This window comes from Eumetopias jubatus, unplaced genomic scaffold, assembly GCF_037043125.1.
Source record: "Eumetopias jubatus isolate StellerSeaLion01/CBP00866 unplaced genomic scaffold, mEumJub1_p1.0 scaffold_6, whole genome shotgun sequence".
NCBI lineage: Eukaryota > Metazoa > Chordata > Mammalia > Carnivora > Otariidae > Eumetopias > Eumetopias jubatus.
Genome location: NW_028274812.1, coordinates 85,969,862 through 85,986,032, shown reverse-complemented (window position 1 = coordinate 85,986,032; position 16,171 = coordinate 85,969,862). Strand labels below are relative to the sequence as shown.

Sequence of the window (16,171 nt, the reverse complement as noted above, 5' to 3'; positions counted from 1 at the left end):
GAACATCTCCACACTATCTTTGTAAGCCCAAAGCACATTTCAGAATTATTCAGAGAAGGTAGGATGATAGAAAGCCCACCTTGCTCTGTAAAAATCATACCATGTTTTACATGTATTCAGCTACAATCTATTTTTTTAATAGAGCTGAAGGACATTTCACCTTCTCTTTTAGGGTCAACAAGGACCTGCAGGTTCTATGGGACCTAGAGGACCACCAGGAGATACCGTATGTAGAGCAAATACAAGTGTCTTTGACATATGGAAATTAAATTAACGTCTTAAAGAATGTCCACATCTTTTCATGTGACTGAGTTATAGTACATTTCCAAAGACATGGGTCATCTCTACTACCAAAACTGATCACACCTGATGTCAGGGGTGATTAGGAAGGCTAGTAACTTCCTATATTCATATGAGATCCTTTTGAATATCATTAGCCTAATAAATCAGTCTTTAGAAGTCAAGTTAACTAAGTTATCACTTTGGACGTGCTTGTCACTGGTGTTCCACCAGTAACAGAGACTGGAAACATCAAAAGAAATAAGGAAAACTAAGATAGGAAGCAAGCATTTTCATTATGCATGGCTTTGGTTTAATTCTCCATCCAAAAACGACACTTCTTAAGCTTCTATTGTTGTTTTCTTACAAGAGCCTCTAAAAAAAAAGCAAGTCTTTTGGCTGAAAATATCTCTCTAATGCCATTGGAGAAGAGTCCTCAGGTTGCATAACCTAATTCTAGTGGTCCCGTTATTCTTTCTGTCTGTCTGTCTGTCTGTCTGTCTCTCTCTCTCTCTTTCTCTCTCTCATGTCCTTTGAATGCACTTTTCTATCCATTCCCCCAGCTAAGCCTTTTGTTCCTTCAACAACTGCCCTAGCCTGGCCTTCCACAATTTGGGAGTTAAGACTCACCATCATCCTCACTTGAGCAAAATAAGAGAAATGTCTGGCCATAACTTCTTGGAAACTGATCCCTGTCTGGCCACAATTCCAGCACTTTCTATGCAACTATTAGAATCTCTCCTTTTCTCATCATCTTGAGAACAGCCCCATGACCTCCTGCTGTATCCTCCAAGCTTCCTGACTGAGCCTCCACAGGTCGCTTTTTTGAAGCATTTGTTTTGCTTGGTACTTTGAACACTCAGTTTGTGAGCAAAGCTTTTTGTTGCTCCCCCAAAGCCATCTAATGAGCCAGTAGAGTGCACCTAGTGGAGAGGTCTTATGGAAAGAGAGAAAATGCTGGTGGCACAGGTGGAGACATAAGTTGCCCAAGAAGTGAGATTAAGTGATAGTGGCTGGAGCTGAGAAAGAATTAAATCAAAAGGGAAAGAGCCACTGTTGCCAAACACAGTAAAAGTGTATTTTCCTATTTAGCCCATCATCCTTCTAAATCATATGATGCTACCAACCACCATTCCTCCACTTTCCATCCAATAACATGGATGGGGCATTTGGTTCAATTCTCCCTTATTTGGTTTCTTTTCCATTACATCCAGGTCACTTCACTTGAAACAACAAGCCACATATTTTCACTAATGCGTTTTCCTCTTTAACAGGCCAAAATCAACCCATCCCTTCATACTTTGTGTGTTACAATTCTGTTCTCCTGACAAAGACTCACAGGTAGAAATGTTCTCATAATAAGAGATACTCTAATTGTTCTTTCCCATTAATTCTGAATTTTCTAGGGATTGCCAGGAGAACATGGTATCCCGGGAAAGCAAGGCATTAAAGGAGAAAAGGTAGAGCTTCCATTTTATCCATTTTGTAAATTAAGTAGTTCAGTAGGAGGAAGAGACAGAGGATCATAAGGGCTTTGGGGGAGTGAAGGTATAGCACAAAGCTGCCAGGACTGTGCAGGGGATAGATAACCACAGAGACGATGGCATGAACTGTGCCCCCTGGAGTTCTGCACTGTGACAGCCCTCATTCTGACACAGAAACACAATGTGACAAAATGAACTGACTTAGCGATGAAGACCTCAGGACTGGGGAAACTCTGTTTCAGGCTCAGCGGCAGACTCTGGAGTAGCTCTAGGAAGTCTCCATCTTTTAGGACCTTTTTCCTGTTGTCTACAGGGAAATAGTATATTAATGTTGAACCTTCACTTAGAAATAATTTAAAGAAAACATAAAAATCATTTAAAGAACTTCTGAATAGATGCCCTTTTATGCATATATTCATGTACATGCATATGGCATGATACTGCAAACGTATTGTCACATAACTCACCACAAAATGTAAATGCATTTAAGATAACTAGAACAGTGCCTGGCATAAACGAGGCCCTCAGTACATATTGTTGAACAAGTGAATGAATGAGAAAATGAAGTTTGGCTATGATGACAACTCAAAGCAATGGAAACTGCCTCCACAACTCCCCCCACAAACCTGAGCAATGAAGTAAGAATCCTACCTTGTCTTCCTCAGGGAGATCCTGGTGGGATTGTAGGCCCTCCTGGGCTTCCAGGTCCAAAAGGTGAGGCTGGTCCTCCAGGGAAAAGCCTGCCAGGGGAACCGGTAAGTACCAGCCCTTTTCCTATATCTCCCTTGAAAGTTCATTAATTACCACTTGTGTGTTCCCAGTTTCAGATCACAAGTATAGGAATCAATTGAGATCTGCAGAAAGAGAAATATTCATCTTTTTCTTTAGGTCAGAGCTCTAACCTCTTTGGAAATTTGATGCAGGTGAAGGGCTCTCTTCTGCAAATAAAATGCACATACCTATTTTACATAGAGTTTTGAAAGATCATAGGCCCCCCTGTATCTTCTGCATGAATTCTTTAGGGATCCAAGGAGCTAGTAAGATACACTAGTTTAAATCATAAGCCTTCCTAGGACGCTTATGTTAAAACAGAAGAACTGCCTGAAATTTTCTTTCCAGAGGCTCTGCAGGGATGGCCATTCATGGTCATTTGCAGAAAATGTCCTTGTGGCTGGGCAATTTCCAGGACATAGAAAAACTAAATAGCTGGAAAATCTAAATAACCAATATGCCTATTTCACATACTTTTTTTTCTCATCCTCTTTGACTTTTTATATTAATTGTTGATAATAAATAGTTCTCGGTATTGATGCCTCATTTTAAAGATAAAAACATCTTTTTTATTATTAAGTTTTTTATTTTAATTCCAGTACATAGTGTTGTATTAATTTCAAGTGGATAATATAGTGATTCAACAATTCCATATATCACTCAGTGCTCATCAGGATAAGTGCACTCTTAATCCACTCACCTATTTCACCCATCCCTCACCCACCTCCCCTAAAAATGAAAACACCTTGTATTTTAAAGTAACTATACAAAATCTATAACCTAGCAAAATATGTATTCCCTGTTTCTTATTTTTTTACAGAAAAGGGTTTATTCAAGAAGGATGAAGCACCATGAACCATTTTTAAGTTATAACTTCTAAGATGCTTTTAACCTTTTTAGAAAAAGAAATGTATTTACCTCGTTTTTTTTCTTTTAGGGATTAGATGGAAATCCTGGAGCACCTGGTCCTCGTGGGCCAAAGGTATGAAAATATCATAGATAATTTCTAAAGAATTAATAAGAAAATACAGCCTGGAATTTTGTGAGCCTCGCACTAATGGAAGCCTCTGGTTGCACAGGGCGAGCGAGGACTGCCGGGTGTCCACGGTTCCCCAGGTGACAGAGGCCCACCAGGGCTGGGAGTTCCTGGCCGAACAGTAAGTAAAATTCCATCGAGCTTTTGAACTTTGTCAACTCCAGTAATCAAATAAAATCCAGTGACAAACTTGAATCAGGAGAAAGGAATAAAATGGTCAGAGGAGGAAATATAAACACTAGTCAGAGGGAGAGAATTGATGAGCATTAAGGTTACATAGCTGAGCACAGAGACGGTGCTGTTTACTGACGTACAGATGCTGGTCTCGTGTACACTGATTTGGGGTTAGAAGCAGTTATTTAACCCTTTGTTCCTCCATTCTACATATTAAAAAGTACAAATGAATGTTTGTAAGATGATACAAGTGCCTAAGATTAGGTTTTATATATTACTGTCTGTTTTTAGTGAGAATAAAAAAGTTAATATTTAAAGTGAATGGAGCATATATAAATGAGATGATGTCAAAAATCTCTTAAGTAATATCTTCAGGAAGAGGGAATAGAAGTCTTTAAAATAGGGAAGACATAGAATGGGCAGTTTTTTAATGTGTTTTAGCTACAAGGACAGTGCCTGATCATAATGACCTCTGTATGCAAACTTGTTGACTAAAGAGTAATGAGAACTCTTTATTTACTATGAAAAAAAAAACCCTAAAAGATTCTGGAACAAGAAAAGTGGAAATAAACACTAATTCTAATGGCATTAATTTGGGAAATTGGCCTTGTAATGAAATTATCATGAGAGCTAAAAGAAGGCATAGTGAATGGTTACGTTGTGTGTGATTGGTTCTCAGGGGCAAGAATATAAAAGACCACTGGTGATGGGAGATTAAACACAGTAACAAAACAGACCAGGAAATTATTAAGGGACTGAAGGAGGCTGAAGCAAAAAATAAATATATATATATATATTAATAACTAAGGACACAGTATAAATAGAAAGGGTACAAAAAGTAGCTTTGACAGTAACAGTGATATGAATATTTATTTTAAAAAACAAGAAAGGAAATGTGAGTGAGCAGCTACTCAAGTCAGCTGCTGAGAACCCCGCCATTTATTTACCTAGGTTGTCAACTCCTCCTTCCATGATCTGTGCTTATGTAGCAGGGAGGGAGCTCTTGTCATTAGGTTCACTGATCACTGCCCAGCCTCATGTGGCTTCCCCCAAATTCCAATTTACTAACGTAGAAAAGAATGGCGATTGATGCTTTACTGCCTACTCCTGTCCCTGAACACTGGTTCTGGTGATTTCTTGAAACGGAGAAATGACTCGAAGTAGAAAGCAGAAAAGAAAGCAAGTCCTGAGCCAGTCACCTTATCAGCAGCGAGTTTCTGAACAGAAAGAATGTGGGTGCACCATGTGGTCGTGAAGGTACAGGCACAGATAATGGTACCGAGAGAGATAGCCTAGGGCATCTGAGCAAAATCCTTCTGATGGTTCCAGCAAAAGGCATCTGCTTAAGTATTTACCTGCCATCCAAAAGTCTTAGCCGACTTCACAGGGAGTTTTCAGGGGGTGCAGGGTGACAAGCCTTTGTTGTTCCACTAAGTAAATTACAATACATAGCTCTTTATCCCCCTTGGATAATTTATGGACGTTCCTGGAAGAATTCTGATAATTGGATCTCATTCTGCTCAGGGCTCCCAAGGACCCGCTGGAGAGCCGGGTATTCAGGTAAGCTACTTAACCAAGTTATTTGGCATAACAAATCCAGCTTGCTTACTTGGAGGAAATTACCGAAAAACTGTTCTCATAAGTAACTATCCCCCCCCCTTCTAGGGTCCTCGAGGTCTCCCTGGATTGCCAGGGACTCCAGGGACCCCAGGGAATGATGTAAGGAGCATCTTTACCTCCCCTTCCCCACCACCCTATTTTAATCTACACCTGTGCCACCGTGCAAAGCTTTGAACACGATGATTCTGTTTTCAGGGAGCTCCAGGGAGGGATGGAAAGCCAGGTCTGCCAGGCCCCCCAGGTGACCCGGTAAGTCAACAGACTATGCCCGCCTGATTTATGTATCTTTAACGCACCCAGAAGCCAAACAGCCTACCAAGCAACTTTTACTGTCCAAACTAATTAGAATGCTCGGTGACTGCTTGGTGATTTTGTTTATCCCCATTATTTTGTAGAGGGGAAAAAAAATTCAGGCTGCATCAGCATTTTTGTGTGTGTGTGTGATGAATACTTATTTCCTAAGGGTATAATTCAGCTATACAATTTTGCCCCAGGCTGAGTCTTGGCACATAATGTCTCAATCCCGTGGAAAATTGAGTTAAAATATATAGCCACAATTTTTGTTCTTTCTAATGCTACTGACTAAATGAATTTCATTTTTCTAAATGAAAGTTTGCAGGTAAGTTACCTACAATATGGTACATAGCCATTGATTCTGTGGCTTTAAAATGCTGAGATGATTAAATTATAAAAACCGGCTTGAGTAGCCTCTTAAAAAATGGGTTTAGGCGCTAAATGTGTGTTCCAAAGTTTTATTTCAGGATGAACCTGGCTTTGAGCGACAGAGACATCCCTTTAAATAGCCTCAGAATCGGCAGTTACAATTTGAGAGGCCATATGGTACATGACATTGTATTAAGAGTTTTGTATGATAAAATCCAAATCTGGCCTCTCGGTTCCAAGTCTCACAAATCCTTCTCCCTCCCACACTGGTTGGGCCTTATGTGCCTTTATAAGCTACGTGCAGAGGCATATTTTGGCCTTACTTTAACTCCACTGCCGAGTGTATCATGTGTGTGTATCATCTAGGATTCTTACAAAGTGTTACTTGGGTTTGCAGCATCTCTCCAAAAGGACAATTTAAGACACGAGGCCCCGAACACTGCCTGAGTTCCCTCAGTGTCTCTCTTGCAAATCACTGAAGCCACCTGTTGGCTCTTTTGAACTTCAGTGAGAAAGAACTTTAAGACAAACTCATTCTAGACTTTTCATATTTCTCAACAGCCTGATAATTTGTTTGGCAGAGTGGTAACTTCCTTTTAATAAATGATTTACCTTTATGTATTATTTAAAGCCAAGAATATATGAAGGTTGGCATAAAAATTGCCATGTCATGAAAATATAAAATAGAGATGCAGACTCCAAACCACAATATGGGTGTCTTTACATGTTCATCGCAAAGGAATAGTGAATACTTCTCAAAGTTATGAATCCTGTCAGTGTCATATGCCTATTTTGTGATCTGAAATATAAAGCCAACCATTCTGACAGTGAGGCTCTTAGAAGCCCCATGACAAATCTCAACTGGCATGACGCTTTGAGGAAAAACATGTACAATATATCGTATGTTTGTATTGTATTATGTGCATGTATGTGCATAAATACATGTATTTGGGTTTTTTCTCCTTAAATGCAGATTGCACTTCCTCTCTTGGGAGACATCGGTGTCTTGCTTAAGGTACTCTGTTGCTATGTAAGAAATTACATGTTAATTTTTAGGAAAAAATGAGAAAGGAAATCTTTATCAGGGCTAAAATTCAATTTTTTAAGAGGCAGAACATCTTTAAGGTAGAAAAAGGAACACATATTTTTGTGTATCTTGTGCCACTTGTACTAATCCCTCCCCTCCCCTCTTCTTTACCTCCCTGTCAGCTTGGGTGTGAGGGGTGGTGGGTGAAGGTGGTAGTTCTGAGATGAGCTACACGGAAGGAGCAGTGCCATCAACACCCTTGAGTAGACCATTCTCTTCTCTGGAGCGATGGCTTTCACCTCATGGGTGTTTAGCCGCCCTGGCTCACTACTGTGAAACCTAATCCTTCTTACTTGGACCTACCCTCACCAGTCCCAGGATGAAAACCTGTGCTCCTCAATAAACAGCTAGCTTGCAGAGCTGAACTTTGATGTCATGGGATTTTACAGAGTGAGTTATAGAATTCCAAAGCCAACAATTGCCCTAACACCTGTTACTCTGTTAAATAAAAGCTATCTCTACCTATTATTCATCTCATAAGGAATAAATCTTGCTACCATTTTTGTTCCTAATACTACCCTGTGTTTTATTGGTAATACAGATGGGGGAGAATGATAATGGATACCTGTAAGATTATGTATTTGTAATATTTTTTCATGGCACCCTAAGATCACGTGAACCCAGATAAAAATCGGTCCCTTCACATTATACTCAAACCTTATATGTCCTATCTATCTATATATGAATGGACAGTGTATATGAGTATACACGCGCACATGCACACATACACACACACAAACTTAGGCTATATGTGTATATATGCAATTTATTTTATATTCCTAGCATTTAGCCCAGTGGTTTGTGCAATGACTTACATAATAGTAGGCAGGCAGGAATATTTGTTGATTTAAATTCAAAGACTCAAGAATTCTGGTGTAAGTATTTGCTAGATGATTAAAATTTTGAGAATATATATAAATATCAATATAAATATGAGTATCAATATAAAAATAAATTACAGGAGGTTTTTAAGACCTTCAGACCTTCAAAAGTCAACATTTTCTTATAAGTCAAAAGAGTGTTTATGGGGATTTTAGAAAGGCCTTATATTCATTGAGTTACAGTTACATGGCAGGCAATACACTGCTTTACTTACAGCATTTCACTTAATCTTCACAGAAATCCTGTAAATTTAGACTGGTAGTATCCCCATTTTATACATTAGAAACTGACGTTCTAAGCAGCTAAGTAACTTCCTCAGAGTCACACAGCTAGAAAGCCCAACCTTAACCCAGGAACACAGGCCCTCATGCATTGTCTTTGGTTCTTCACAAGGGCAGTAATGCTGGAAATCATAGGACTCTTAAGAGTTAAACCTAACCATTCCAGAATAGTTAGGATCAAAACTTGTACCCTTCGGCAGAAATGAATATCCTAATAGAATATAGGGTGGCTCACAGAATAGACAAAAAGACTGAATAGGCTCTGACGAGAACCAGGACTCCAAAGGCCTCAGATGTGGACATAATTGATGGGTTCACCAGGGCAGCATCCCTTTAATGAGTGTGCTCTGCCACTGGTCCAGCCCTGACATTATCTCACTGAGGTTCTGAGTCCCAGGAGAGCTGATGCGTGAGAGGCAAGACACCTCAACTGAGAGTCCCATCAAACTGCATTCCAGAGAAGGGGCAAGTTCCCCACAGTGGAGGCCAAATACGGGGACTTAGATTGGAGTTTGGATCTGTTAGGTCAATCCAATGTAATTTTAAATTCTGATCTTATTACCCAATGCATTAAGTCCCCCTCGCTTGTCTAGAGTCTTTAGAAAACTTTGTCATCTGCCTTCTGTTTTCAAAAGTATCTTTGATTAAAATGTAGTAAAGAACTGACATAATTCCAGACCCAATGGCCCTTCAAAGACTTCATGTAGGTTAATCTATGTATCCATCCCTCTTTGAGATTGTACATTGGCTAATAATTGATGCATCTTTATTCTCTCTACACGAGAAATCTAAAGACTTTTTTCAAGACCCTCAGTGAAATCATTTCCCTTGATTTACCATTCTGGCAACCCTAACCTAAAGAAAATGGGGTCTGTTTAAAATGACTCTGAGAAAATTTTATTGACTCAATGATTACCATTCTTTTATGTTTTATTAAAACGATCAATTGAATAATACATCCTAAAATACTGCTGAGTGTTGATATGCCAGGGTTTTGCTCCATATTGATATATGCCACATTTATTCATCTACAGATACAATAATTCATCTTCTTCGTGCTTTTTGAAATATAGAAAACTTCTTGGTTCTCATAAGTCCTCTGGCATCTCTCTCTCTTCATAGTTTTTCAGATATTATAAGTAGTGGATCTACAATTTTATATATATATATATATATATATATATACACACACATATATATTTTTTTACTTCCTCTACCAACACATCAGCTCTGGGAAAAGATCCTGATGGCAAAATTAGTTCTGGAAATGTTGCACACTCTGGCTCCCTTTTACGTATACCAGCTCTAGGAATGGACCACCATGAAGAGAAAGGTCTTTAATCCAGCATTTTTTAGAGAAATTCCCTCAGAAACTTTTCAACAATATATGGAATTAGTCTTCCAAGGAGAGTATTTTTGGAAATCAGACTTATTCTGATATTCACTGAGCAAAAATATTGGGCTTGAATAGCCATGAGCTTTCTTGCCAACTTCTCATTAATGGCAAGCTTCAGTTCCCTTTTTTACATTTCAAGATTCTTCCCTTTGGTGAAAAGAATGGAAGAGAGGCTGTTATTGTCCTACCTTCTGTCAACTGTTAAAATTAAACCATCTCCTCCACCCAATGGTCCCTATTCTGTGCCTTTCCTGATCATATTCTTACTCTAACAATTTAAAAATAAGCCTTTTTAGGGCTTTTCACGAGCACTTTTTCCTTAGCAATGTGATAAGAAGTTTATCTTGTGAGCTCAGACACTTAAATTCAAGCCTTTCCAGATCAGCTAAAGGTTACAGAGAAGGCAATGGCAAGGTAATTCCACTTAGATTTCCTATCTGCACTTGGATTTGACAAAGAGTCAAGTCCAAGTCACTCAAGTAATTATTTCTCACATGAGTGCTTCCACTGACAATGTTGGTAAACTGTGTGTAGCGTCCGCCAACTAATTTTGTTCTCAAAAGGAGAAATCCTCTCTTCACAGCTTTTTCTTTCTTTCTTTCTTTCTTCCTTTCTTTCTTTCTTTCTTTCTTCCTTTCTTTCTTTCTTTCTTTCTTTCTTTCTTTCTTCCTTCCTTCCTTCCTTCCTTCCTTCCTTCCTTCCTTCCTTCCTTTCTTTCTTTCTTTCTTTCTTTCTTTCTTTCTTTCTTTCTTTCTTTCTCTCCCTTTTAATGATTTATACTATTGGTTGTGTGAGGTCTGTAATCTTGTTGATTATTCTGAACTTTATTACTACCTCCCTTTTTAAACATGCTGCTAAACAATTGAAAGAGTCTGTGTTCTTGACTTATGTGTCTTTTCCTTATATATTTGGAATTTCCCACTTACATATCATCGTAGACATGCTTTTTATTTTAAAATTTATTTATTTATTTATTTAAAGATTTTATTTATTTATTTGACAGAGACACAGCGAGAGAGACAACACAAGCAGGGGGATTGGGGGAGGGAGAAGCAGGCTTCCTGCTGAGCAGGGAGCCCAATGTGGGACTCGATCCCAGGACCCTGGGACCATGACCTGAGCTGAAGGCAGACGCCTAACAACTAAGCCCCCCAGGCACCCCTTTATTTATTTATTTTAGAGAGAGAGAGAGCACACACATGAGCAGGGGGTGGGGAGAGGGAGATGGAGACAAGCAGACTCCCCACTGAGCTGAGGGCCCTACGTGGGACTCAATCCCAGGACCCAGAGATCATGACATGAGCCAGATCAGGAGCCGGATACTCAACAGACTGAGCCATCCAGGTGCACCAACATGCTTTAAAAAAAAGAAAAAAGTCACCAATATCATAAACAGATACAACTGTCTAGCTTCATACGTAGTTTTTACCTCACAAAAAGTAAAAAAGTAGTCTTTTCAAATCGGATTAATTAAGTCTCTGAAAGTAGTGATATATCAATTGCTGTATCATTGGTCTCTGACAAAGGTTCAAATCTGATCAGACCTCACTTTTATAGATTGCTTTGACGAATCGCTCAGTAACCTTATCTCTATGCTCATTAGAACTTCTGTGGCAACTGCCAAGCCAGTGTCCCCGGGCTGAAAAGCAACAAAGGAGAAGAAGCTGGTGCTGGTGAGCCTGGAAAGTACGATTCTATAGCCCAGAAGGTGAGGAGGCAGGCTGGATGTTGATGGCCCTGTAGCCTACACCTAGTGCCTTCTCTCACTTCTTCACCGCTCCGTCCTCTAGGGTGATACAGGCCCGCGGGGTCCTCCAGGAATCCCAGGCAGGGAGGGACCAAAGGTAGGGCAGTTTCTCCTCTGCTCTCTGTGCTACTTCCAATTCAGTGTGAAAAAACAAACCAATTTTAAAACACTACTTTTTTAAAAGAAATATTTTGGAAAAGTGTAAAAGCCATTTGCAAATGTCATTTTTTTGTGCCCTGACTCTGTCCAAATTACGTTCCAAGCATACTAAGAAGAGACGTTTTTGTTGTTCTAAAAGATGACAAAACGATTCAGTATACTAGCTGAATTTCTTGTCTTTTTAGGGAAACAAAGGAGAGCGGGGCTACCCTGGGATACCTGGTGAGAAAGGTGATGAGGTAAGACTTTTCTCTGATAATATAGTCCTGCTATTGATTCTCTTTGTAGAACTCAGAGGAAGGACATCAACTTGTCTGTAGCTCATGTTTAATGCTAAATCAAATAAAAACAAAGATTTAGGTAGGTTGTTTCAAATGTCAACACAATTTAAATAATAATACATTGATGTTTATTAGCAGTGGTTCAGTTTTTGAGAGACGGAAAATAAAGCACAGAGTTGACCCCTCAGTTACTATGTTTTTGTTTTTAATGTAGCAGATAGCAGTTCCAGCTCTCTCAAGATAAAAGCAAGGATTTACTGAAAAGAATCCTGAGGTAGCTAGTGGAATTGAAGGAATAGTTGAACAACCAGCCTAAGGACAAGGGACAGCTCCAAAATGCAGCAGAACTTCCCTGGGATACTGCTGTAATGTGATTCAACTTCAGTGACCTTGGTTTGTCTGTGTCTCTGCTCAACTTTCATACTCTTGGGGGAAAAAAAAACTTATCTTAAGGATCTGATTCAACTAGTTTAGATCAGCTACCAACCCCCAGACTAAGGCTCAAAGTCAAATGTACTTTTGAGACGATGGTATAATTTTCTGACTCTAAGCCATGGTGATGCTCAGGATACCATTCTTTTCCTGCATAATTTACCTTAACTCTTAGAAAAACTAATTAGGATGATGAATTGTTGTTAGTTTAAACAGTTTTGATGCTAATAATTCTTAATGAAAGTAAGTAAGCCATCTGGCATATATTAACCTTGATGTTAGTACTGAAAATCATAACTGTATAAAGTAGATCTATTTTTTTGAGTCAGAGTTATATTTCATGTTACAAATTATCACCATGTGTTAGTGTTTTTAATATTGATTCTATTCTAGAAAACTGTGAGAATTAGCTTGCTTTTTTCCAAAGTAAAAATTAAAGAACAAAGAAATTCAACATTTATTTTCATCCATAAATAAAGCAGTAAAAGCATTTTATTTTCAAAATAAGAATTATTGAGCTTTTGCTTCTTCATGCTCCACAGGAAGTTTCACTAATGTACATATCTGATTTTAATAGTCTAACAGCTTTTAACTGCCTAGATTCAAGGAGTAGGCTTTAGAGGCAATTGAGAAGGTAATAACAAAAAGATCAGGAAATAATTGGAATTCAAGTTTTTTAAAAGTAACTCTAAGTTAAATTTATTAGAAGTTAATTTTGATTCTACAGGATATTTTGCTCTCTTTGTAAATTGAAATGCATTGTTATTATTACTCCGCTTTTTTAGTATGTTCTTTCTTAAGTATAGTAGACCCCCGTTACCTGTGGGGAATATGTTTTAAGACCCCCCCCCATTGATGCCCAAAACTGCAGAGAGTACCAAAACCTATACATGCTGTTTTTTTTTCCTATACATACATATGATAAAGTTTAACTTATAAATTAGGCACAGTAAGAAATGAACAATAATACCTAATAGTAAATCAGAATAAATATAACAATATATTATAATAAAAGTTATGTGAATGTGGTCTTTCCCTCCCTCTCTAATATCTTTTTGTACTGGAGTCATCCTTCTTCTTGTGATGATGTGAAATGATAAAATGCCTATATGATGTGGTGAAGTAAGGTGAATGACGTAGGCATTTTGACATGGTGTTAGGCTGCTACTGACCTTCTGGAAATAAGTCAGAAGGAGGTTCATGTGTTTCCAAACAGTAACTGACCACAGGTAACTGAAACCATGCAAAGGCAAACTACTGTATACCTTTTGGATTCTTTAATGGAGAATACACAAAATTTTGCACAAGAATCTTATTATATGGGGAATTATTATTATTATATTAATTATTATATGTAGCAATTTCAGAAGGAGATTCTTTTCATTTGTTTCTTCACATCACATGAATAATATGAATAAGCCTGAAATACCATACTAAATCAGTTGGGCCTTTTGGAGGGGATAGGGTGATGCAGGCTTTTCCTCTCAAACAGATAGGGAGTAATGAATATCATCTACTTGGATAGACTCAATGAATAGTATCTACTTGGACTCAGATATTACGTGAAATTATAATTTATTGATTTGTTTAGGTGAATGAAACTTTGACCAAGGACATGTGCATTTCCAAATGGCCAGTAAACTATCCTATTTTAATATGCATATAATATCTAGTCATACAAAATCTCAAATATCTATTCTACAAAAGATACAGAGGGACACCTTATCTCTTTGAGGACTTCTAATTATTGTGTCTTCATTTTAGTCTGTTTGGGAACTTAGACAGAGGAGCTGCCTATTTGTTCATTGCTCCGAGAAAAATGAAATTATCCTCTATATTTTTTGCAGGTGTTTCACAAATCAAAGTAGGAACTTTTAAGACACTAATAGAACACTCTCACCTCTCATAGAGTGAATTCTTGCTTGGAATGCAAATTTTCCTACAATATTTCAGGATAATAATTGATAAATAGGCCATGAAAAATATTGTCAACCATAAATTATAGCAATGGAAAAATAAATATTCTTGGTAGCAACTGAGCTAGGACTTGCAAAATCAAAATATCAATTCAGAGAAAGAACTTAGCTCTAATGATCCTTGAGTATCTATGCAATAAATTCTATTTTGTATTTTAGTTTGGCACTATATGCTAAATTGACTGTCCTACTCTGTAATATGTATTTGTCTTCTTTAATGACCATTTTGTCTCCTAAAATTATCTTATTGCCCTTTATGCATCCATAGTAACTTTTACCCTTACTACAAAATTTCAGCTTGTTCAGAGAAAGACTGCTGAGAATGATTTTTTTTATTTATAGACTAAGGTTTATTTTAAAGTTTAATGTGGTCATCAAAGGTTAATGAGTCCCAAGCTTATAAATTAAACTACCTAAAGACTCACTCAACATCTCTAGGCTGATTCAGGAATGAGACTAAAAGTAGCAAAAAAAAAAAAAAAAAAGAGAGAAAAAGAATACATATGTACACCCATATCTTATACATGTACATATAGAGAGAATTTTATGGAAATGTGGGTATTTTGAGATAAAACAATTTGTGGGATGACATTTATAATCTCCAGACATTTAGAGGTGCCATTTCCAAAGGAAATTTGTTTCCTTTCAATGTACCAACCCATAAGTTAAGTTAAGGGTTGGGGAGTAAAAAGAGACAATTCAACATGTCAGTGTGTGCCATCCACACATGTCTGTATATGCATGCACATGGACATGGACACACACACACACGGCATTGCCAGTGAGGATGATATCATCTTGAAGAAAGAGCATGTCCACATTCTTCAACACAAGCATACATAAGATTTTACCCAAAACTCTTATTTCATGAGGAATTTCATCACATTTGAGGAGATTCTTTTCAGTGTTTCTTCACATCATGTCACATGAAAAAACCTGAAGTAACATATGATCCCATTTGGCATTAAATGGACAGGTATGGCAGAGCTTGGTCCTTGATCACATTGATGCAAAGAACCTTGATTCGAGAGAACCTTGGTTCTATAGAATTCTCATAAATAAATATGTAGTATTTTTACCATGGTCAGTCCACCTAATATTTATAACGTGTCTAAAAATGCCTATTTAATCACAGTAAAAGGCAAAGGAACTTTGTTATAACAATTAATAGTTTAGTAATATAAAACATTACTCAATAAAGAAAATTAAAACCTGAAAGAGTGGAATCATTCAATCTAGACCTTGACACCTCATGTGGTTATCTGAAATAACAAAAGAGTATTTAAAAGTATATATTTCTAATTATAGAAATCATCTGAGTTTATTATAGAAAATTTGAGAAATACACAAAAGCACTAAAAAGGTAAAAGTTATCCCTATTTGTACTGCTAAGGGAGGACTGTTGGTAATAGTAATATTATGATCCACACCCCTCATCTATAATTCCAAAGCTCAGAAGCCTCTGAAAACCCTGGAAATTTTTCCCAAATTTGCAGGAAATTCTTTTGGCAGCAGAATGTGACCTGAAATCATATGGAGCCAGTCTATTTAACCCACTTGATAAGAATATCATGTTTTGCTACAGAAATATTTGTATGTTTATTAGAGGGTGCCGCCCCAACACCACTGGGAGTGTTATGTAATATCTAGTGTGAGCACTGTGTTATTTTTATTAAAAAAATCAGAAAATTCAGAATTCTGAAACACATCTGACACCAAAGTTTCCAGATGAGGTACTTTGAACCTCTATCATTCTCATCTTTTATGAAGTGCATTGAAAATTTTTAATAATTTTAAACATTACTCTCTGTAACTATATCATATTCATATAGTCAAGTATCTTAAACCTTATCCAGTATAATTAGCATTATTCTACAAATCCAAGAAGAAGGGGGAGGGGGTA

The 16,171-nt window shown here is 37.6% G+C and overlaps 1 protein-coding gene across 1 annotated transcript in view; it reads left to right on the top strand.

Annotated features, from left to right (window-relative positions):
- The window catches only part of COL19A1 (collagen type XIX alpha 1 chain), a 311,655-nt gene that overhangs the window by 252,926 nt on the left and 42,558 nt on the right, over positions 1-16,171 (top strand). Inside the window, exons 22-33 of the mRNA XM_088023753.1 lie at positions 173-235; positions 1,686-1,739; positions 2,429-2,518; positions 3,472-3,516; positions 3,614-3,691; positions 5,269-5,304; positions 5,410-5,463; positions 5,560-5,613; positions 7,001-7,042; positions 11,277-11,381; positions 11,464-11,517; positions 11,765-11,818. Coding sequence (XP_087879879.1) covers positions 173-235; positions 1,686-1,739; positions 2,429-2,518; positions 3,472-3,516; positions 3,614-3,691; positions 5,269-5,304; positions 5,410-5,463; positions 5,560-5,613; positions 7,001-7,042; positions 11,277-11,381; positions 11,464-11,517; positions 11,765-11,818 — 729 coding nt within the window. The remainder of the gene's footprint in view (positions 1-172; positions 236-1,685; positions 1,740-2,428; positions 2,519-3,471; positions 3,517-3,613; positions 3,692-5,268; positions 5,305-5,409; positions 5,464-5,559; positions 5,614-7,000; positions 7,043-11,276; positions 11,382-11,463; positions 11,518-11,764; positions 11,819-16,171) is intronic.